Below are 23154 nucleotides of genomic sequence, written 5' to 3' on the forward strand. Positions count from 1 at the left end.
CGACAAATTCTCCTAATAAATATTTATTAAATATTAACAAATCTTGTTTGGTGCTAACAAATATTTCTTTTATGTTAATAAGGCTTTGTTAGCATAAAAAATATTTCTTAATAATAAAGAAGTTACTTATTTCATTATAATAAATATTGTTAATAATTACTAAATATTTGTTAAATCCAGAAAAGTCAATTGAGAAAAATTTAATAAATCAATTTATTACTCCTAAACAAATCCTTCTATCAGTGTAGAATGACACTGCGTCGAGTCGCCACATATCCAGGCCAAACAGCTATGCCTAGAATCCGTAAAAAGGATTCCCCCCCCCTTAAAAAACAAAAAACACACACACACACACACACACACATACATACATACAGACATCGTGACAACATCGCGGGAGTAGTCAGGGAAGCTTCCTATGACCTTAAAACGTCGAGATCTGATGAAAACTCGATTTTTGCAAAATGGGGTGAAAACAATAACTTTCCGATTTTTGAAAATCTTCGATTTTCTTAGCGGGAAGTTAAAAAAATTAAAATTTTAGACTGTTTTTTTTTCGTTATTTCTTCTTATAATGATATACTTTACTTCTATGGAATTTTTAAAACTTTAAGTAAATCTTTCTAAAAATTATACAGAAAAAAGCCTTTCAATATTTTAACCAAATTGACCAATAACTTTTTAAGTCACTGCATGAATAGTTTTTTTGGATACAGTTTCGAGAAAATTCCCTTTATAGTTTCATAATGATAAACAATTAGAGCTCCACAACCCTTAAATTCGTACGATAACTTAAGCATTTAATAATTTGTATTTTTTTCTTGATAAAATGTTCTCTGTATATTACATTTTCAAAATATAAGAAAAGTTGGAAATTTCTTTGATTTCTCAAAGAATTTCTCCCCTCAAATATATTCTGATATGTTTTCATATGACCTGACATAAAAATTATTTAGATCCAGGCATATCAGTTCATATCGGGATGTATCAAGCTTTCTGGGTCTTGACTATGTCCTGACATGTCCTGATATGGTCAATTTGCAGATCAAGAGATATATTATCTGATCAAAAGTTATATATCCGCATATCAAGCCAAATCCTAACATTTTTTCTAGCAAAATTACTTAATTTAACTATATTAAAGAAAATCGAAATCCGATGATAAAGATTAGTTGCTACAATTTTTTAAAATTATTACATTTTTTTTATAATGAAAGTTACCAATTTTTTTCATGTAGGGGAAGGGGGGGGGGGCGAAATGGGCCCCTTAATAAAAAAATGTTGATATCCTTAGTGTTTTTCTCTGATTTTACTGTTTTTTAGTCCCTTGCCAAGTATTTGACCTCAATTTGCTCTGTTCATTAAAAATTAAAAATTGAAAATGTGGGGCAAAATGGACCACCTTCAGAAAATTTTTATAATATGAGTTTTTCAGCTCGTTTTACTTTTTTTGGCCTTTTACTGAGTTTATAGTATTAATTTTTTTGTGTGTATCGAAATTAAAAAATTGAGAAAAGTGGGGTAAAATGGGCCCCCAAAAAAACTCAATATGTTTCTTACTTGTTTTATATTTGGAATTTTTTTATTATGTATTCAGTATAAAAAATTAGGATAACAATAGACCCTAAAAGCCATCCCTGCAACTTCCCGCTCTTCATACCTAAGCGCTCCACATTTCACGCCAAAACCAATAATAAATCAGGTAAAAAATGTCGGAGTAATTTTAAAAAAAACGCGTTTTTTGAATTATTTCGACAACGGTATCTCTCAAACTAATCAACCAATTTCAGTCGCGTTAACGACGATCAACGCGGGTTTCTAAGCTTAAAAACCGATCAGTTTTTCGAATCGATTGGTGAAGCCAATAAAAATGTATCACAAAAAAAAAATATTTTTTTAGAATTTTTTTGACGATATCTCACAAATGAATTAACCGATTTAAAAAAAAATAAAAGGTATTCTATGCAGTCTTTCTAGAACAAAAAGATTATTTATCACTAACCAAACAATCGGACGTGAAATTTCAAAGATATGTTAAAAAAATACTTTTTTTAATTTTTTAAAAATAAATATCTCTCGAACTATTCAACCGATTTTGACGTTATTAGCGGCGATTGAAGTGATTTTTTAAGTTCTAAAAATCATCTCGTTGTCAAAAACCATCCAGAAATAAGTGTCGGAGTTATGTAAGAAAAAAAAAACACTTTTTCCCTGATATTTTGTTCACGATACTTCACAAACGAATCGATCGATTTTGATCGCGTTGACGGCAATCGACGCAGTTTTTTAGGCCTAAGAGCTGATTAGTTTTTGAAAACGATTGATTCAGCAGATTAAAATTTATTAAAAAAAAAACATTTTCTGAAAATTTTATTTTCGAGATTACTCAAAATCTATTGGCCCAAATTACCTTAAACATTATAAAATATTTAAGGGCAAAGAAACTCTTTCGATTGCTCTTTCGGTCGAGCCGTTTAATAGTTATGAGAGGTTTACGTTCATACACACACACTTCATACACAATCATTCAAAAATTCTAGAACACGTTTAACTGAAAAATATTCTTTGGTTTTTAAAGTCTAATTAGCCCATTATACCTCCCAAACACTTCGAGAGTTGAAAGTGTTGGGGGGCCCATTTTGCCCCCAAATATTTTTGGATATTGAAAATTTTAGAAGGCCCATTTTGCCCCTAGGGGCCCATTTTGCCCCCCCCTTCCCCTATTTAAAAAACGTTTGGAAAATCCAAAAGTGCACGCCTCATAATCTCATTTTTCACAATAAAATTGATTAAAATAAAATATAAAAAGCAAAATAATAAAAAAACCCTCTAAGGTGAGGAAAAATAATACTATAATAAAATGTATAGATAGATATACAAAAAAATCCACAGTAATATATTAGTTTTTTATAAATAATAATTTAACGACAGTGAATTGAAAGCTCATCTTAATTAAGAAAATCCGTCGTGTGTTACTTTAGATAATAAAAAAAAAATTATTCTGGAATACTCATTTTTTCGACCAATTTCCCTGCCACATACACCCATCCATACACGGACGTCCAGAAAAGATTATGTTTAATGTTATTATTAACTATGTTAAATAAAAAAACTGTTATTGAAATATATTTTATGTGCCTGACAAATTATTTGACTTAATATAAGTTTACTTATATTAACCTGTAAGTGCGATATAAATAATAAAAATCAATTTCAGTTTCGAGAAAACTGCTTTTTTTGAAATGTCGAGAGTAGAGCACAACCTCAACGCTTCGCTTATGAGGCGTGCAAAATATACTTGGATAAGTATTAATATGGAAATTTATTAATTAAATAGTATATTTTTCATTCTATCAAAATTATTTTTTCTGAAATATTATCTCGATATTTCGAACAAGATTGCTTTAACCGGCACATTTTATATTCTTATCCTCATCAGTCATCAAGAATAATTTTTTTTTATACTTTATTAGTCAACAACATATTTTTTTATTTATCGCCAATGTCAAACCTGATCATCAATTGCTAATAAATATATCAACAAGCTCTCAAACTGTGAAAGTTAATTTCTAATGACAATTATATTCAAAAATTGGGTCGTATATCACCAGATAAATTGATGATATGCAATCGGAAGTCTTTAGAATAAAAAATAAAATTAACTACTTTGAATGTTCGACCTGGATCTCTAAGACACAAGGTATGATATATCCGGCATAGAACTGCAAAATGCACTTTTCCTCAAACACACATCTTTATCGGCACATGGCGGACAAGTTTACATTATCATACAAATTGATAGTGAATACAGCCCATACAGAAAAATACGACGGGGCCAGATATGGGCCATGCTTGGCGCAATGCTGTCTATCTCTAGCCCATGCTTGTAAACCCGCTTTGGCCCAGCCTTGGTAGAAGTCTGGAGTGATAACAGGGTGGCAAGCTTGGTTGCCTAGACTGGCCCAAGCATGATAACCAAGACTGGCCCAAGATTGTTAACCAAGACTGACCCAAGTATGTTAACCAAGACTGGCCCAAGTTTTTAAGCCAAAGCAAGCCCAGGCTTATTCACCACTATAGAATTTACTAAAAGAAGTAGATTACAAAATATATTTAGAATTTAATTGTTTAATGTGAAACCAAATTAGTATTAAGAACGCAGTTTCGAATAAATTGAATTCTCTGAAATAAAATAGTAAAATTCTACGAAACGGTTAAATTATTTTGTATAAAATGAGTAGTTGTTAGTTGAAATTATAAAAAAGGAATTTTTTAATTGTCAATAATTTATTTCAATTTTGATGTAGAGCTAATGCAAGTTTAGACGGCTTAATTCTTAATTTAGACCTAACTTTCGCTAATTATAGAAATAAAGTGAAAATCGCATTTACCCTAACCGAGATTCGAACCCGAGCCACGCGCTTGCCAGACCGACCACTAACCCCTACGCCGTACGACCGATAAGTTAACGCACATCTCACCATTCATATAAGCTAAATCTATATGGTGACAGAGTGTGACGGTTTATTATTTATATAATTTATGTTATTTAAAATTGTGTTTTGATGAAAATTATCTATTTTTTACAAATGTTTATTAATTTAAAACAAAAATCAAAAGTCAAGTTCTTACATTAACTTTAGATTTTTTAAATCGTTCTGTATATTTTTAATATCATATTATAATATTTTAATTTTTTTTTTTAAGACCATATCAATTTTGACGATATACAATTGTTTTGTTGAAATAATAAATTTTCAATTTTAGCATTTGCTATCAAATATTTGTTAAGTAATAAATATATACTGTTCCAAATTCTATTACTTAATGATTAATTAAATTTGGATTTCCCATTGAATGGCCAAAGTTAGGTTGCCCAATTCTGGCTCAAGTCTGGGTTGCCATTCAACGGCCAAGGCTAGGCATCCCAGTCTTGGCTAACGCTCGGGTAATCATTCAGTCAGCCAAAGCTAGGTTGCTCAGTCCTGGCCCAAGTCTGGATCGCCATTGAATGGCCATGGCTGGGGGACCCAGTTCTAGTCCAAGCTCGGGTAATCATTGGGTTGACCAAGGCTAGATTGCCCAGTCCTGGCCCATGTTAGGCTTACCATCCAACGGCCGAGGTTAGGTTACACGATCTTGGCCCAAGTTAGGGTTACCATTCATTGGCCAAGGCTAGGTCACTCAGTCTTGGCCCATGTTAGGGCTACCATCCAACGGCCGAGGTTAGATTACACAAACTTGGCCCGAGTTAGGGTGACTCTGGGCTTGGCCAAGGCTAGGTTATCCAGTCTTGGCCCATGTTAGGGTTACCATCTAACAGCCGAGGTTAGGTTACACAAACTTGGCCCAAGTTAGGGTGACTGTAGGCTTGGCCAAGGCTAGGTTATTCAGTCTTGGTCCAAACCTAGGTAATCATTGGAATGGCCACGGCTGATTGCTCAGTTATGGCCCGGACATGGGACAATATAGGTTTGCCAAGATGGGCTTCCCAATAATGTCCCAGGCATGGCCCCGTCGTTCAACTCTGGGGCTTCCTGTATGGGTAGGTTATTTTTTGGAGCGCAGGGAATCTCGCCGTTGTCTAATCCGAGACCTCCTGAAGAACCGACTCCGTCAACCTCCATGAGTAGCTAACTCTGATAAGCTCGACACTCGCTTTTTAAAAATTGTCTAGGTTATTTTTTGGAGCGTGGGGAATCTCGCCGCTGCCTGATCTGCGACCTCCTGGAGAACCGACTCCGTAAACCATTATGAGTAGATAACTCTGATAAACACGACACTCGTTATTTAAGAATTGTCTAGGTTATTTTTTGGAGCGCGGAGAATTTCGCCGCTGCCTGATCCGCATCCTTCTGGAGAACCGACTCCGTAAGCATCCAAGGGTTGTAGTCGAGGGCTCTCGAGCATTATAGATGTTTTGTTTTAATTTTTTATGACCTCATAAATTGCAAGCAATTATATATTTAATTGTATTTTTATTTTAATTTATGAATTTATAGAAATCAAAATTTACAGATGTCTAAAATTACGGGTTTCTAAATTTGCTAGTTTATATTTATAGATGTCTATTGTTTAAGAGTTCGCATGTTAATAACTGTCAATATTTTTATAAATATAAATATTCAAATGTCTTTTTACTGACTTGTCTGAATTTAGTTCATTTTATTTTATTCAATGTCTATATTTATATTTGATAAATTTTAAAATTATCCAATTATATTGTTGTCTTTTTTTTTTAATATTATAAATTTACTATTATTTATTTTGTAAAGTGTAATTATTTTAATTACTGATTTTTTTAATTTCTATTTTAATCGTGATTGATATTTTGAGTTATTTATTTTCAGTGCATTATTTTTTCAATTTTGTTTAAATTGATGCTTATAAAGATTTTCCTTTTATTGATTTCTTTATTTACAGATGTCGAAATTTTGATTTTTCTATTTTACCATAAAATTTTTAACCGGTATGAATCAATGACGCGCACTGTATGAGCATATCAAGCTATATCAAGTCTGATATAGACATATCAAATTGATAAGGCTTGATCAGGCCTGATATGGCCAATTTTCATATCAGGCCATATTATTTTTTATAAAATTATTTTTTCAATTTTGTTTAAATTGATACTTATAAAGATTTTCCTTTTATTGATTTATTTATTTACAGATGTCAAAATTTTGATTTTTCTGTTTTACCATAAAATTTTTAACCGGTATGAATCAATGACGCGCACTATATATATATATATATATATATATATATATATATATATATATATAAATATGATTGACCACAAATTTCAGATTCAGATAAAGATAACAAGTTCAAGATCTGTAGATTGTGATCAGACCGCATCTTTGCTACGATGGAGATTTGCAAACCGCTGCGCTGGATAATGAGCAGTGGCATAATAGAAGATAATAAAAATAAAAGGAGAAATTGGAGAGGGTAAAAGGCTACTGCTTCACTGGCTGAAAAGAGATACAAACTGTCTAGTTAGATTGAAAGCAAAAGCAAAGACTTTCGTTTTATTTGTGGTAAATACTCTGATGCGTTCCTCGATACTTCTTGTCTTTTCTTTATTTTTAACTAACACTTTATTTTCATTTGTAACACTTAATTAATCATAACACTAATTGTTTTATTAAAATGTTAGAATTGAATTTTTATCGAGCTTAAAAAGTAACTGATTGAATTTAATACTCCACAGTAAAAAATAAATTTTTCTGATTTAATAGAAATCTTCTTGATCCAAGAAAAAAATTATTTTAAAGAGAGAAAATTGTTTATCTTCAAATTGATTTTTTTTTAGCGATAGGAAATTCTGCAGAATGTTATCTTTGTAAGTTAAAATCAAATTCAACATTGAAAAACATTATTTTTCCAAACTAACAATAATTTTTTTATCTTTTAAAAAGTTTAAGTTTTTTGATTGAGAATATATTTTTCCATTCAGAATAATAGAAAAAAAAAAGTGTGTGTGTGTACTTATGTACGCACATTAGAAGTTATACTTCTTTGGTGTAACAAGATAAAAATCTTTCTAAATATTTTATCTATCGCGTTATCCTACGTTTGTAAAAAAAACGACACATAATAGAAAAAAAAGTATTTAATACATTGAAAGTTTTATTATAACGCATTATCTAGTTAAATAAAGTTTATTTAAATATCATAAAAAAATTATTTCTACATAATTAAAGAAATCTGGAAATCGGTTGACCGTGTAGGCCAACCCTAGAACTTCCTGCTAAGCTTGCATTTCAAGCACCTTAAAAATGTGTTTTTTGATTAATATTTGAGCTTTTCAAGCTCAAAGCACAGTTTTTCACACTTTGAGCTCGAAGAGCTCAAAATGTATTTATTAATCAACGATAACTTTTGAATGTGTTGTAGATTTCCTTTTTAAAAAAGCATTCGACGCAGTTTTTAAAGCACAATAAGAAAATTTACAGATTTATATTGATTGGTTGAGAGATCTCGAAGATATCATAAAAAAATACCAAAATACAAAATTTTACGAATTTTTAAAGAACTATAACTTTTGAATGCGTCGTTCGATTTTTATTTTCAAAAAAGCATTCGACGTAGTTTTTTAAGAACAAAAAATGAATACATAGTTTTTTTATGATTTTTTCGCACGCTTTGGAGTTATTTTTAAAAAACAAAAAAATTAAAATTTTTTTCAAATTTCTTCGGAATGGCTAGATGAATTAACTCTTAATTCTAATCAGATCTACGTTTTGATAGACCCTTTTGAATGATGTATCGTAGAACTCAATCGGTTGATTCGTTTTTGAGAAACCGTACGACAAAAATTTATTGACACACACACACAGCCGGACACCTCGACGGGAATAATCAGAATGGCTTCCTGGAACCTTAAAACGTGGACATCTAATGAAAACTCGACTTTTTAAAATCGGACCGAAATCAATAATTTCCCATTATTAAAAGTTTTCAATTTTCTTAGCGGGAAGTTAAAAATATATATTTGTATGAAATATCGTGAATACAGTTGCCATTTTGTTGGTAACTTTTTTTAAAAAACTAAAATGTTGAGTAGCTAACTTCAGAGTGTCGGTTTTTCGTGACGGTGTGCGCGCGCATCGTCAAAATTTACCCTCATCATTTTTGCCTAACGCGTCAAAGGAAGTATAACTTCAAAAAATTTTCATTTAACTCATTTTTAAATTTAGGGGAACCTGGGGCACGAAGGCCCCCCTGGGGCACGACGGCCCCCCTCAAAAATTAGGGAAAAATTTTTTTTTTAATTTTCCTCAAGTTACGACCTCTGTAATGTTTTTATGATATTTTGGGCCAATATGTGATACGTGAGGCACAATGGATCACTCGAAAAAAAATGACAAATTTAAAGTATTCATTATTTTAAGCCTTTTCAGGTCAATGAATCAGAATGAATTTAATTAAACTGAAAAATTTAATGAAAAGTTGAATTATATAGCTTATAAAAAATTGAAAACACAGTTTTTTAAAATTAAAACAGTAATCATTATATGATGAATTATTGATCACGGTATTATCTGCACCAGACAGAAACCTAATCTCAAAATTTTATTTGAATTCCTCCAAGGATGTCTTATTTTACGCAATTCATATTTCTAATTTTGACTTGACAAAAATATAAAAATAAGGTCTGGTTCAAGATATTACGTATTTTAAAAGCTCAACCTGAAAACTCAACCTGTGATTTCAATCAATGTAAACTAATGTAACCAATTTATTGCTACACGGAAAATAAATTGTGGTAGTGGCAACAACAACAGTAGTTCCATTTACCGCAGGCTGTAGTATGACCTGAGACAACTCCAAACTGTGGGTAGATTTACTCCAATATTGTAGTTAAGCGTTAACTGTAGTAAAAAGTAAGATATGCTACAGCATGCGGTATTTGTAACTCCAATTGTAGTTCAATTTACTTAATATGCGGTTAACCAATTGCATAAAAATAAACGGTATATAATCTAAAATTTTTATAGTTTATAATTAAAAATTACTTACTGAGTTATTTATATATAATAAATATGGTAATTATTTACAAGTGGGGTTCATCCATGCTGGGCCATAATATTTTTTTTTTTTGATCAAATTGATCATTTTTTTTTAATTGTTCGTTTTTTTAGGTATTTTTCAAAAAAAAAAAAAAAAATATATTAAAAACATCAAAAAAGATGAAATAGAAACTTTATCCAAAAAAATGAGAGCCAATTTTTTTTCCAACTTTTGATGGCAAAAAAGCTGTCGAAATCTTTATTTTTTTCTCTCACGACATTTTTTATCATATATACGTCGTAAAAACAAACAGAATAAAAAAAAATTAAATAATGTTAATGCTTCACCTAGATATGGCCAAAAATAGGGTGGACCCTACTTGTGCATAATTACCCTAAATATATTTAGGTTTTAAAAAAGTATGAATTTAAAAAAAATGTCTGTATTTTTTTTTTTAATTTTTTATTTTTATAAAAATAGAAGGATTTATTTGTATTAAAAAATATTTGTTAATAATTAAGAAATCATTTATTAGAGACCAGTTTTTAGTATTAAACAAATATTTCTTAGTATTTAAAATAATTTGTTTGTATTTAATAAATCTGATATTAATTTATTAAATATTAATAAATCTTTTTAAATACTAATAAATATTTGTTAAAGTCTAAAAAGTGGTCTCTAATAAATGATTTGTTAAATATTAACAAATATTTTTAACTATAAACAAATCCTTCTATCAGTGTGACGTTTAGTATTTTATTTACAGATGATTATTTATGAGATGCTATAATAAACGAGTATACTAACAAGAGACTAACCCTATATTGGCGAAATAGCGGGAACGGTTCCTTCTGTAGTACTTTCAACTCCCACGTAGAGTATTTGTTATTGCAGTGTGCAGTAGAATTTACCGCAAGATTGGAGTAAATTCAGCTTATTGACTTAGTAAAATTTGACGCATATTTAGTAACTGTTATCACTTATATGATATTTGTAACTACAGAAACATTTACTGCAATCTTGTAGTAAATGATACTGCACATTATTTTCCGTGTAAATAACATCTATATTTTTTCTTGTACGTGGGTTCAAAACCTCTGAGTGCAATAAAAGAAATTAATTATATTTTTAACTATTATCTATTTAAAAGTAATTAACAGCTTAAAAATGAAATTTATAATAATTTTTTAAGACATTAACAAAAATTAAACTTGGAATAAAGCATGAAATATAAATGTTCGATGATTAGGAAATCACATCGAGATATTTTAATGAATATACGATTATTCGTAATGATGACACAGACATATTCATCAGAATAATCTTCGCCAATACCTGCGCAAAAATCATAAGACCATTTATTACAATTTTTACATTGAATCCATGACTCTGAGGACTCTGAGGAAAGTCCATAGCAATAAAGACAATGGCAATCATCATTTTTATATTTTAAATGTTTTTTTTTTTTTCAAATTTTATTATTTTTTTTTTTTTTTTGTTTATTCAAAGTCTTTTTTTTTTACTTCATGTTGATTTTTTTTTTTCTGTGAGTTCTCGGTGATACTCAAGACTCGTAAGAATCGTGGTTTTCCCTCAACGCCGTTTTCTGGGAGGAGAATCTCTAGATTTTGATGGTAATAGCTTTAGTAAAAAAAAAATTTTTTCATATGTTTTTTTGGGTAGGGGGCCGTCGTGCCCCAGAAAAAAAAAATTTTTTTTTTTTGATTTTTTGCGAAATTTCGACTGATTCGTTCGAAATAGATGGAAAATAAATAAATTTGATGGTTAAAAGCCACAAAAAGAAAAAATCAGCTTAAGGGGGCCGTCGTGACCCAGGCTCCCCTATTTAAAAATTATTTTTGATGATATAAAAAATAAGAGCAATACGAGCATTTCTGGTGTCACGAACGAGGGATCGTGACGTTTATTGTATTTAATTTAAATCAATAAATTTAATTCTTTTATCGCGTAAGGCTACTTATGATCGGACGTGTAGATTTTAATTTTTTAAGCTATGAAATTTCAAGACTATTGATCGCGCACTTCCCGGGTCGAAAAATTTAAACTGATTTTAAGCTAAATGATCTGCATTTGAACTTATTGATCTGTATTTGAACTTTTAAAAACATTTTCATCTATATTTGATCTACTATTCAAATTATTTTTGATCTGTTTTAAGTCTAAATAACTTTTTAGTAAAATAATTGAGCAGCTATGAATATTTTATGCTGTTTCTAATCTAATGAGACTAAAAAGTTTTAAAAGTTTGATCGGTTCTTAGTCTAGTTAATTTGTAGATGGACTTTATGTATTGTTTTCAAATTCAATATGAAATCTTATACTGTTTTTGATCTACAATTTTCACTCTAAATGTTCGAAGGCCAAAAGTCGACTAAGATAGTGACTTATAATTTTTTGGACTCAAAAATATCTCATTAAAAATTATAAGTCGCATTTATTTAAAAAAATAAATGAATTTATAATATATTCATGCGCTCTCTTGTTTTATGAACTGAACGTCGATTATAACCTAACATCTGTCATATTTATTTGTCATAGCTTAACATTTCATGGATTATAAAAGTTTTGTAACTGCGAATATTAGTTGCAGTGATAACTAATAAATTTGTATTAACATACGTATATAAAATAGTTCTCATCGTTTGATTATGGATCTAAATCTAGAGTTTTCTAATTATCGTTATTAAACACAATGTGAATACATCGACAAGATTAAAATGTTGACAAGATGACAAGATTAATGTTAAATTTTATACTTTCACGCATCATTTAATGAGCGATATTCACTATTTGGTAGTGTGAAGAATACCGCTTGGTATACATTGCACTACGAAATAGTGAATAGTCACTATTTCAATTTCAGAGAATGAAAAGCTGTGCCCTGTAGAGAATCTTTGAGGACATGAATAAAATAATAATAAATAAATATATTATTATTATTTTTATTATTATTATTACTATCTAATTCGTAACAGGTCTGTTTTTGATCTACAGGCGATCAAAAACCGACTAAAAATTATGCAACGTTTTGGTCTGTTTTTGACCTTGATGCGATCAAAACCAGTTAAATGACTGTGACAAAAAAAGTCTCATTTTGGTCTTGAAACAATAGAAAACAATTTTATTTCCTCCCTTCCGGGCGGAAAGCGTAAATTTTCCTCCCGCGGCGCTAAACGAAAATGCCGCTTTCCGCCTCCGTCGAGGAGGATAATAGTATTCTCACCACGGGCAGGAAATAAGAAAGCCCCAGATTACATGTGATCTAGGACATTTCTTATTTTCCTGCCCTAGGTGAGAAATGTACTATATAACATTAAAAATGATCTGAAATTGGTCTGAATTGGAAATAGTACGGGCAAAAACAGATTAAATTCTTATATAAAATAGATGCACATAATAATACTAAATTGAATGAAAAATATTAAAAATTTTTATTAATCATAAAACAGACTAAATTTTTTGACTCGGGTTAATTTGAATTTATTTAATTGACGATAATTTGAATTTAATTAATTGACTTACCTTGCCTCGTACCGAGCGGTTTGTACACTGAAAAAAAAAATTTACGATTTAAGAGAAAAATTCTTGAACCAAGAATATAATTTTGAAGAGGGTAATTGTCTTGAATCAAGACGAAAAATTTTTGAACTAAATAAAATTTCCTTAAATCAAGAAGAATTTCTTTAAATCAAGAATTTTTCTACTCAAATCAAGAATATTAAGTTCTTCAAATTAAATACTTGATTCAAGAACATTTTTTTTTCTGTGTACTGACAAGGAATCCGATAAATGACCCACGTGGCAATAGCGGGTCTCGGATAAGTATGAAGAAAAGATGGGTGGGTTAAGTTAATTATAGGCACTCGTGAACGCCTCGTTTTGGAGAAATTAAAATGAAAAGAGTGAAATTCGTTGCAATAAACAGATATATTGTTATACTCGTTTTACTTACAGATAATTGAAGATGTAGCTTCAATGCAGAAATGGAGTGTGATTTACACTGTACACGGAAAGAAAATTATGAAAACTATTTCTATAATATTATGGGAATTGTTCCCACAATGCTATAGGAATCATTCCTATACTATTATAGGAATTATTCCTATACTATTATAGGAATGGTTCCCACAATCTATAGGTTAAAATCCTACACGGAAAAAAAAAATTGGGGCTGCCACATGATACATTCCTGTAGCAGATACATGATTTTCATGTGACAGCAACATGATTTTTATGTGGCAGGCAATAATAGTTCAAACAACAATAATGAAATAATAATAAAAATTTATATAACTAAGAGAATAAGAACAATTTTGTCTCCTGGATAGTCTTATGATGAAATCGAATTTTTTAGTGAAATTTAGTGTCATTGCAAAGGACTTGACTTGAATTTGTGCCTTTTCAAGGTTTCATATCATTCTCGTTGATAGTCAATTTGTGATGATAAGTATTTAGGTTGCATTCGAAAATGCTCTATCTCTAAACATATAATTGAGAAATAACCTTGTATCTTGTGAACTATTGACATTTTTAAAGACATAAGCTCATCCTGATGTTACACTCATCGAGACCTTTCATTTGAGTACCCACATCAATTTTTCATATATATATAGATATATATATTAGAGTGTTTCAAAAAAACAAACTATTTTTTTTTTTTCGAAGAACTTTGAAAATTCTTCAGAGTATCCCTAATCAAAGACATTGTGAAAATCTCAGCCCTTAATATTAATGTATAGAGGTGGCTGTAATTAATTTTTTATTTCCATTTAAATAACATAGAAAAAAATTTTTTTTTACTTTTGAATTTTGCTAGTCAACAACGAAGCATTTTATAGCTATGATCGATACATATTCTTGTAGGAAATTTAACGATATACAAAAATTGTCTAAATGAATATATGCGTACGGAGAACCATTTCGGAGTTATCAGGCCTTAAACATCGAACTGTTTAAAAAAATAATAATATTTATTTATAAACACGAAAAATCGACTTAAATCACTTAAATGAACAATATTATATATCAAAAAATTAAAATGATAAATTTCTAAGAGGTTTTTGATGAAAAGTTTTTATTAATTATTGATTACTGACTAATTTCACTGAACAGCGCTAAAAAAATACAGATGTATTACGAATTTATGGTCAATATACCTTCAATAGTACAATTTACATAAAGTTTTTTTTAGAACAGCTCGGAAAGTCTTCTCTATGTTTTTTTACCGTTTGTAGCAAACCTTAAAATTGTTCTTCACTGTTAGTTAAATGCTGATTATATTTAGTAATTAATGCGACATTCCTCTCAGCAACGTCATTCACTACTTTTAATGTACTAAAAAATTGAATATTTTCTTGAAAGCTTCTGTGACTAGCCCATAAAGTGATGTCGACATCAAGAAACTCAGTAGACAATCCAAATCGTTCAAATAATACCAATGATCTTTTAGAAACGAAATGACTTAGATCTTTTATTAATAACGTATTCAACTTATTCTTATTGATTATGAAGCGCTTTTTATTTAATATACTACTATCTCGGGACTTTATAGCAGTTACCATTCTAATTTTTATTTCCGGTAAAACTCTCGAATCAAATAAAGCCAAAGCTGCTAATTCTTCAGAAAGGTACCACAGATGATTAGCCATTTTCTCAGATGTCTTTTTTGAAACAGCTGAATTAATTTTTTTGTCGAGAAGCAAATTTTTTATCAGCATTAAATCATTACTTGGCGCTGTTATCGCTGACGTTGCTGAAAACGACGCTTTTATGTGAAATTTTGTCACAAAAATACAAATTTGACGGACTCCTACAATTTCGGTCTTTGTTAGCTTTAACTGATTTCTAAACATGAATATTTTTAAATTATAAATCGCTTTTGCAATCCACCTTGCATGATGAACAGCTCCAGGATATTTAAAAACTACTCCGTCAGATGGCAAAGCTCCCAAAAAAATCAGAGCTAAGTCCAGAAGCTCCTTATAATCTCCTCTTGGTTGCGAAATCTACAACAACAATTCACAGTTCAAGAAGCCCTTGCAGATATAAAAGATGAAATCCTAATACTTATTGCTAATTACTTACAAGTAATGTTGATTATGGTTCTTAATTATCTTCAATTGCGTTTCGTATGAGTCATAATATAAATAATCATTATTATTGTATATATTATATATATATATATATATATATATATATATATATATATATATATATATATATATATATATATTAGGGTGTCCGTTATTTCCCAAGTTGATTTTTTTTTCGCGATCGTCCCCTTGATTTTTAGTTCTATATATAAAAAATATCTTACCCAAATAAGCTCTTAATTACCAAATTGAACCGTGCCGAAGTCGAGTTACATTTCCCATTTAAATAACATGGGAATTTGGAACTTTTTGCAATTATTTTTTTTTCTTCAAAAAAAATGTCACCACGATTATGATCGGTGCATATTCTGATGAGAAATTGAATGCTCTACAAAAAAGTTCTCTTATAATTTTTCAATAAAATCATTCCTTTAGAAGTTATTTGTGGTTAAAGTTGTGTTTATAGTTATTATCATAGTTTTGCAGTCTTGTTATAAAGTTTTTTGTCTTATAATCATTTATTTTATCTATAAATGTTCCAAAAATTTTATCAAAATGATTAATAGTTACAGTAACGTTAACAATACGATGTATTGAATACATTTTTAATAATATTGCCGCTTATTTGTATTTTTTCTGTCTCTATTCACATTTATTTGTTAAGCAATTTTTAGTTGCATTATAAGAGTGCCAATGAAATCAAATTTTATAAACCAGTTGCATTTCACCATGCACGCTAGATGTCAAAAGCGATTTATTCACTGAAAATATATATTTTTCGGGACATTTTCGAGTTAGATCTTGAAAAGCAACAAAATCTTTTGGATATTTGTTCATTCATAGTATTTATTTATGTATCACTTTGGTTTTTGGCACCTCTTGCAGCATCAGCTCTATACCAAGATATAAATTATATAAAGACTGTATCATTACAGGACAACCGTTAAGAAAATTTCTGAGGCAGTATTGCACAAATTCAAAAACCATCTGTGGTGTTTAACTGGTGAAAAAGCTGATTTGACTTTTTTCGATTCAAATACATAACTTCACGTAAAACGAAAAATGATTAAGACAGTTGGGTTCTGCAAGGCATATTCCGAGAAAATTATGAAATTTTTTTTATCGAAAGATAAATATATTAACAATTCACTACCAAAATTTCAGATCGATTCACCATACCGTTTTTGAGAAATTAATTTTCGAAATTGCATCATTTATACGCAGAGGTGTAGAGAGATGGTAAAGTTAGTATGAAATCTTCCATACCACTCGAGTGATGCAAATAATTTCATACTATAGTATATAACTTCATACTATAGTATATAACTTCACATATAAAAGTTATATAACTTCACCATCTTTCTATACCTTCACGTGTAAATGTTGCAATTTCGAAAATTCATTGCTTAAAAACAATGTGGTGAATTGATCTGAAATTTTGGTGGTGAATCATTAATATAATTATCTTTCAATAAAAAAAATTTCATAATTTTCTTGAAATATGTCTTGCAGGATCCAACTACGTTAAATTATTAAAATGTGATGAAAATTTCGATTTTGATTCCCCCTGAACGCTATATAGTTAATGCAGATAATGAAATTATCAATTCAAAAAAAAAAGATATTGATTTCTTTCTTAAATAAATTAATTTTTATTAATTCAAATTCGATGAAAATTTTTTTTTTTTATTCAACATAAATAAAAAATTGCTAGAGATTAACTTTGAGACATGAGCCACCAATAATGATTGTTTGGAAGGATTAGGCATTGTTAATAATCTACAATTGTTAACGATGTAGCCGAAAGAGCGCTTCGATGAACTCAAAAATACATCAACAATTTAACGCATAAAAAAGAACAAAAACAATATTTAGTGCAAATTATTCATGAAAACAAAAACAAACAAATTCATGAATACTTATCATAATGCGACTAAAAATTGCTTAACAAATAAATGTGAATAGAGACAGAAAAAATACAAATAAGCGGCAATATTATTAAAAATGTATTCAATACATCGTATTGTTAACGTTACTGTAACTATTAATCATTTTGATAAAATTTTTGGAACATTTATAGATAAAATAAATGATTATAAGACAAAAAGCTTTATAACAAGACTGCAAAACTATGATAATAACTATAAACACAACTTTAACCACAAATAACTTCTAAAGGAATGATTTTATTGAAAAATTATAAGAGAACTTTTTTGTAGAGCATTCAATTTCTCATCAGAATATGCACTGATCATAATCGTGGTGACATTTTTTGTGAAGAAAAAAAAATAATTGCAAAAAGTTCCAAATTCCCATGTTATTTAAATTGGAAATGTAACTCGACTTCGGCACGGTTCAATTTGGTAATTAAGAGCTTATTTGGGTAAGATATTTTTTTTTAGGTCAAGAACTAAAAATCCAGGGGGCGATCGCGAAAAAAAATTTAACTTGGGAAATAACGGACACCCTAATATATATATATATATATATATATATATATATATATATATATATATATATATATATATATATATATATATATATATATATATATATATATATATATATATATATATGGGGTATTCCATGCCAAATCGACCACTTTTGAACCTTACCCCTTTAGATTTCGCTGAAAATTTTTACCTTTTTCTACTCGATGAAAGACGTTTTTCAGAATTTTTTCAAATTTTTTATCCAACCCAAAAAAGTTATGAAGCTTTTCAAAAAATGGCTCTTTTTTTTCAAATAGCCATAACTCTCTCAAAAATTGACCTTTCGGGACGTTTTTTTTTTTCAAAATTTTTGTTTTTAATTGAATTTTTTGAAAAAATAAATAAAAAAAATTTAACATGATCGCTTCTATGAAATAATCGCGTTTTTTTGTATAAAATCGTTATTTTTCGAAGTTCGTCATTCTCAATTTTTTTTTTTTTTTTCAAAAAAAACTTCAATCAATTCTACAATTATCCCCGTGTATCCCAGAGTGGGCCGATTTTTTTTTCTATTTTTTTTATTTAGTTGAAAAAAAAATTTTCAACATTTTAAAAATGCAGAAATTTTTTTTTTCATAAATATTATTTATATAACATAATTAATGTAATTATATGATTTTAAGGTATTATATTCTCTATATATTGTCCAAATTTACCATTACAACGATTAAGATTCAAATTTTAATACGTCAATACGATCGATAACCTAGGGCATGATAATTACAGACTTACCTACAGCCAGTTTACTAGAGTATGTTCTAATTTATAAAATATATACGGCTCTTTTATATTGAGATCTAAAACATAACCTATAAATCTTTTGTGCTTCATAGAGTTGAATAAAATATTTTTGCCATTACGTTTGTTAAGTAAAAAAAATCTCTAGTTTATGAACATTTTCCTGATCTATTCTTTTTGAGGGTGTTTATTATTTTGATTGTACCAATCTACATTTATTGAGATAATTTGATCTCCACATAATGGCATCAAGTAAACAACGCAGCCGGTGTAAAAATCACGATGCTGTTGCTGTTCATGTTTTCATCAAAATAATTACTGATTATGTAAAAAGTCTTCCTGAACGTTGTAACAAGATTTATTATTTTTCTGATGGGGCTCCTCAACAATTTAAAAACTTTAAAAACTTTGTGAATTTATATTATCATGAAGATGATTTTGATATTCCTGCTGAATGGCATTTTTTTGCGACTGCCCATGGCAAAGGCCCGTGTGATGGTATTGGTGGTATCCTCAAACGACTTGCAGCAAGAGCAAGTCTCCAACTCGCGGTTGATAAACAAATAACGACACCTGTAGGACTTTTTGAATGGACTTCTGATTCGGACAACTTGCCAAATATTATCGTCAACTTTTCACCAGAAGAGGATTATAATACAGCAGTTGATGATTTAAATGAACGATTTTTGAAAACAAAACCAATTGTAGGAACTCAACAACTACACTGTGTAATTCCCGACAAAATGGTTGTTTGTGCGTTAAAAACTTTTCTAACTCGAATGAATACAGAATTTGTAAAATATTTAAACGCCAAAGAAGAAATTAATAAATAATTTGTTGCATTATTTTTGAGTCATTAAATGTTAACTGCATCAATCATTAATCCTAGTAATTATAATGGTAAATTTGGACAATATATAGAGAATATAATACCTTAAAATCATATAATTACATTAATTATGTTATATAAATAATATTTATGAAAAAAAAAAATTTCTGCATTTTAAAATGTTGAAAATTTTTTTTTCAACTAAATAAAAAATAGAAAAAAATCGGCCCACTCTGGGATACACGGGGATAATTGTAGAATTGATTGAAGTTTTTTTTGAAAAAAAAAAAAAAAAATTGAGAATGACGAACTTCGAAAAATAACGATTTTATACAAAAAAACGCGATTATTTCATAGAAGCGATCATGTTAAATTTTTTATTTATTTTTCGAAAAATTCAATTAAAACAAAAATTTTGAAAAAAACGTCCCGAAAGGTCAATTTTTGAGAGAGTTATGGCTATTTGAAAATAAAAGAGCCATTTTTTTTGAAAGCTTCATAACTTTTTGGGTTGGATAAAAAATTTGAAAAATTCTGAAAACGTCTTTCATCGAGTAGAAAAAGGTAAAAATTTTCAGCGAAATCTAAAGGGGTAAGGTTCAAAAGTGGTCGATTTGGCATGGAATACCCCATATATATATATATATAGCATATATATATATATATATATATATGTATATATATATAGCATATATATATATATATATATATATATATATATACTAGCTGACCCGGCAAACGTTGTTTTGCCATGTGAATAATTTCTAGAGAATTTCTAGTGTAGAAAAAAAATTACTAACTTATTGGAAGTGTATAAGGATGTGGAATGTGAGTGAAAAAGGCCTGGAGCGCTGTCATATATATCAGGAAATGCCCAAACGCAGCCCCTGTTAAAAGCGGAACTAAAAATTCCAATTTTAAAAGGTTCTCCACGGGAGTTACATTTTGGCACACCCTAATATATATATATGAATTTAGAAGAATGTTATTTCAATCTGTAATTTTTCTAGTTTAGATTACGACGGGGCCGATTTTACATTTTATACTGTAAATTTTCAATTTTGCTTTTTTCGGTGTATTAATAAAAAAAAAATTATTTATAATTTTTAAGTATAAAATTTTTCATCTAAATGTATATTTGTTTAAATTTCACGCAAAATTAATTAATTCAATTTTCGACTTTATTTATTTGATAAAGTCACACACTTAAAGGCGTTTATCAAAGTCGCGAGAGTTAAGAGTTATTTGACTATAAACAAAGGAAACGACATCAAAGATTTCTAATTAAAAAATAATTCATTCGTTGAATTTGAAGATTCATAGTAAATTATCCCACCGATACTTGTAAGAGTAATTACTGAGTTCAATCAATAAATTAATGGAGTGACATACATTTCACGTGATTTTTACACGGCGTCCTGCGTGAACGACAGCAGCTAGCCATTCGTCTAATTAAGTCTGCAATCCGCCGGCGAACTTGCGATTTTTGGGACTTTGATTTTTGGCGTCGTTTTTCGTTCCAAGTCTGGAATTTCTTGATCATTATTTCAATAATCAGCACCAGGATTGTCCAAAAAGACCTTAAAGGGATTATAAGATAGTCATATTCGAAATACCCGAAGTCTAATTGTTCATATTGTTCTGCTGCTTTGATTCTATCAATTATCTCCTTTTTCTGTAACATTCGCTTGAAAAGAGATTTTTTTCGGTGATAATCCGCGTGCCCGGTCTCGACAAAATTCATCGTAACTTTATCGAATTTATCTTTGAGTGGCCATTTTTTTCTGCTTAAGAATACTTCATAGTCGTTAAAATACGAGTATTTAGATAAATGTATTTTTCAAGATGAATTTTTTCAAGATTAAGATAAAAAGAATTTATAACACAAGCAGTTGAGGCATTTTTTAAAAGAATTCGTTCGCAATCAAGATAATCAAACTCCTCCTCTATATTACACATAGGTGTAAATATTTCTTATCCGAAGTATTCGACCATAGTCTTGTCATTATTATTTCTTCATCAATTATATAATCATAGTGTACATGAAATTCGTTTTCGCGCAACTGTTCTAGGGTATCGACTTGTTGATGTGCCGGCTCCGCGAGAGCAGATGACAAATGACCCTGCAACGCGGGATTAAAAATCAACATAAACACAGTTGCAAAAAAAAAGGATAGTTGCATTGATAGTAGGTTGATCGGGACCATTAAATCCATGTCTAACATCAACGACAACATATCTGAGAGCGTCTCGCAGAGATGATGATGGTTATTTACATAAATAACAACTAGAATCATCGTCAAAATGAAACCCGACATAGTAGCTGTCCAAATATTAAAATAATCATCTACGATTTCATCAATTACCGGAACGGTAATTAGTTTTCGCGTTAAAATCACGTAACCTTCTTGATCGTAAAAAGCCATAACATCAGTATACTCTACGGGGATAAATTTCAACGGGATAGAGCGTGCACTCAAATCATTTTTACCAGGTTCTATTGATCGATCATATATATCATCACTTATATACGATTCTGGTGTACTGTCTGTTACGGAATGCAAAGTTTCAAACAAATCTTTATAAACTGATGGCCAATGTTTAAAATTTGGGAGCTTACCGATTAAAACATAATTTCTTAGAAAATTAAAGTGTTGACTTTTTATTGGAAATCTGTCCAACCGTACTGACTTGTCGAACTTGATGCTCTCACAAATCTCTGCATCTGCGCATACAAATAGAAAGGTAAATCGAAAGATGTTAAATGAAAGGTAAAGATGTTAAATTAAAACCTCAAAAAAATGTAAATATCCTAAACTATTCACGAAAAATTGATCGAAGATCGTCCATCTATCTTTTGAATCATCATCAATTTCCACCTGTTGCCAAGGCTCTGGAGCGTAATGTGAAAAAGGGTTAAAGGTAAGGATCAGCGTTTTGTTGTTGATCTCATATTGACAAACGAAAAATGATGAAATAGCTTCTATCCTCCATAATAACTTTAACACGGCTATCGAATCCTGAAAGTGTGTTCCAACAATGACGAACAGCGACTTTGGGTTCCAAATTTTCGCTGATTTTATCTCACGAAAAATTTTCACCAGTGCATTGAACGATTCACCAGATAGAAGAAAAGATGGATGCCGTGGATAGTATTCCTTGATGGCTTTCGATAAAAAGTGATTATCTATAACAATTATCGATGGTTCAGCAGTTTCGTTTCTTAAGATTTCATACACGACATCAATCAGATCGATAGTAACAGCCACTGGCTTCAAATCATCCGCAAAGCACATTTCGAGCAACTGCTTCTGTTTAAAAAAAAAAATCGATAAAAAATTACTATTTTTATTAATTACTTAAAATAAATTACCGTATGAATATGTAAATCTGGAGGAACATTTCTTGAGACACTAATCTTTTCATTGCAGTGGACCACACTACAAATAAACAAACATAACAT

General features: G+C 29.6%; 1 protein-coding gene across 1 annotated transcript; it reads right to left on the minus strand.

Annotated features, from left to right (window-relative positions):
- Positions 1–21637: 21637 nt before the first annotated feature.
- Positions 21638–23154, minus strand: LOC123272230. Its single transcript, XM_044738930.1, has 3 exons — positions 23065–23154; positions 22510–23002; positions 21638–22416 (listed from the first exon to the last, which is right to left on the minus strand). Exons 1-3 carry the CDS (start codon positions 23152–23154, stop codon positions 21638–21640), a joined length of 1362 nt encoding a protein of 453 aa, XP_044594865.1.

The sequence above is a fragment of the Cotesia glomerata genome, linkage group LG9 (genome assembly GCF_020080835.1).
Source record: "Cotesia glomerata isolate CgM1 linkage group LG9, MPM_Cglom_v2.3, whole genome shotgun sequence".
NCBI lineage: Eukaryota > Metazoa > Arthropoda > Insecta > Hymenoptera > Braconidae > Cotesia > Cotesia glomerata.

Bases quoted from the DNA above. Each gene is read 5' to 3' on its own strand.
- LOC123272230 (XM_044738930.1), bottom strand. From the start codon at position 23,154: ATGTTATGTTTGTTTATTTGTAGTGTGGTCCACTGCAATGAAAAGATT. The intron at 23,003-23,064 runs GTAATTTATTTT...TTTTTTAAACAG, and splicing joins CAGATTTACATATTCATACG to AAGCAGTTGCTCGAAATGTG. The intron at 22,417-22,509 runs GTTTAGGATATT...TTGTATGCGCAG, and splicing joins CGATCAATTTTTCGTGAATA to ATGCAGAGATTTGTGAGAGC.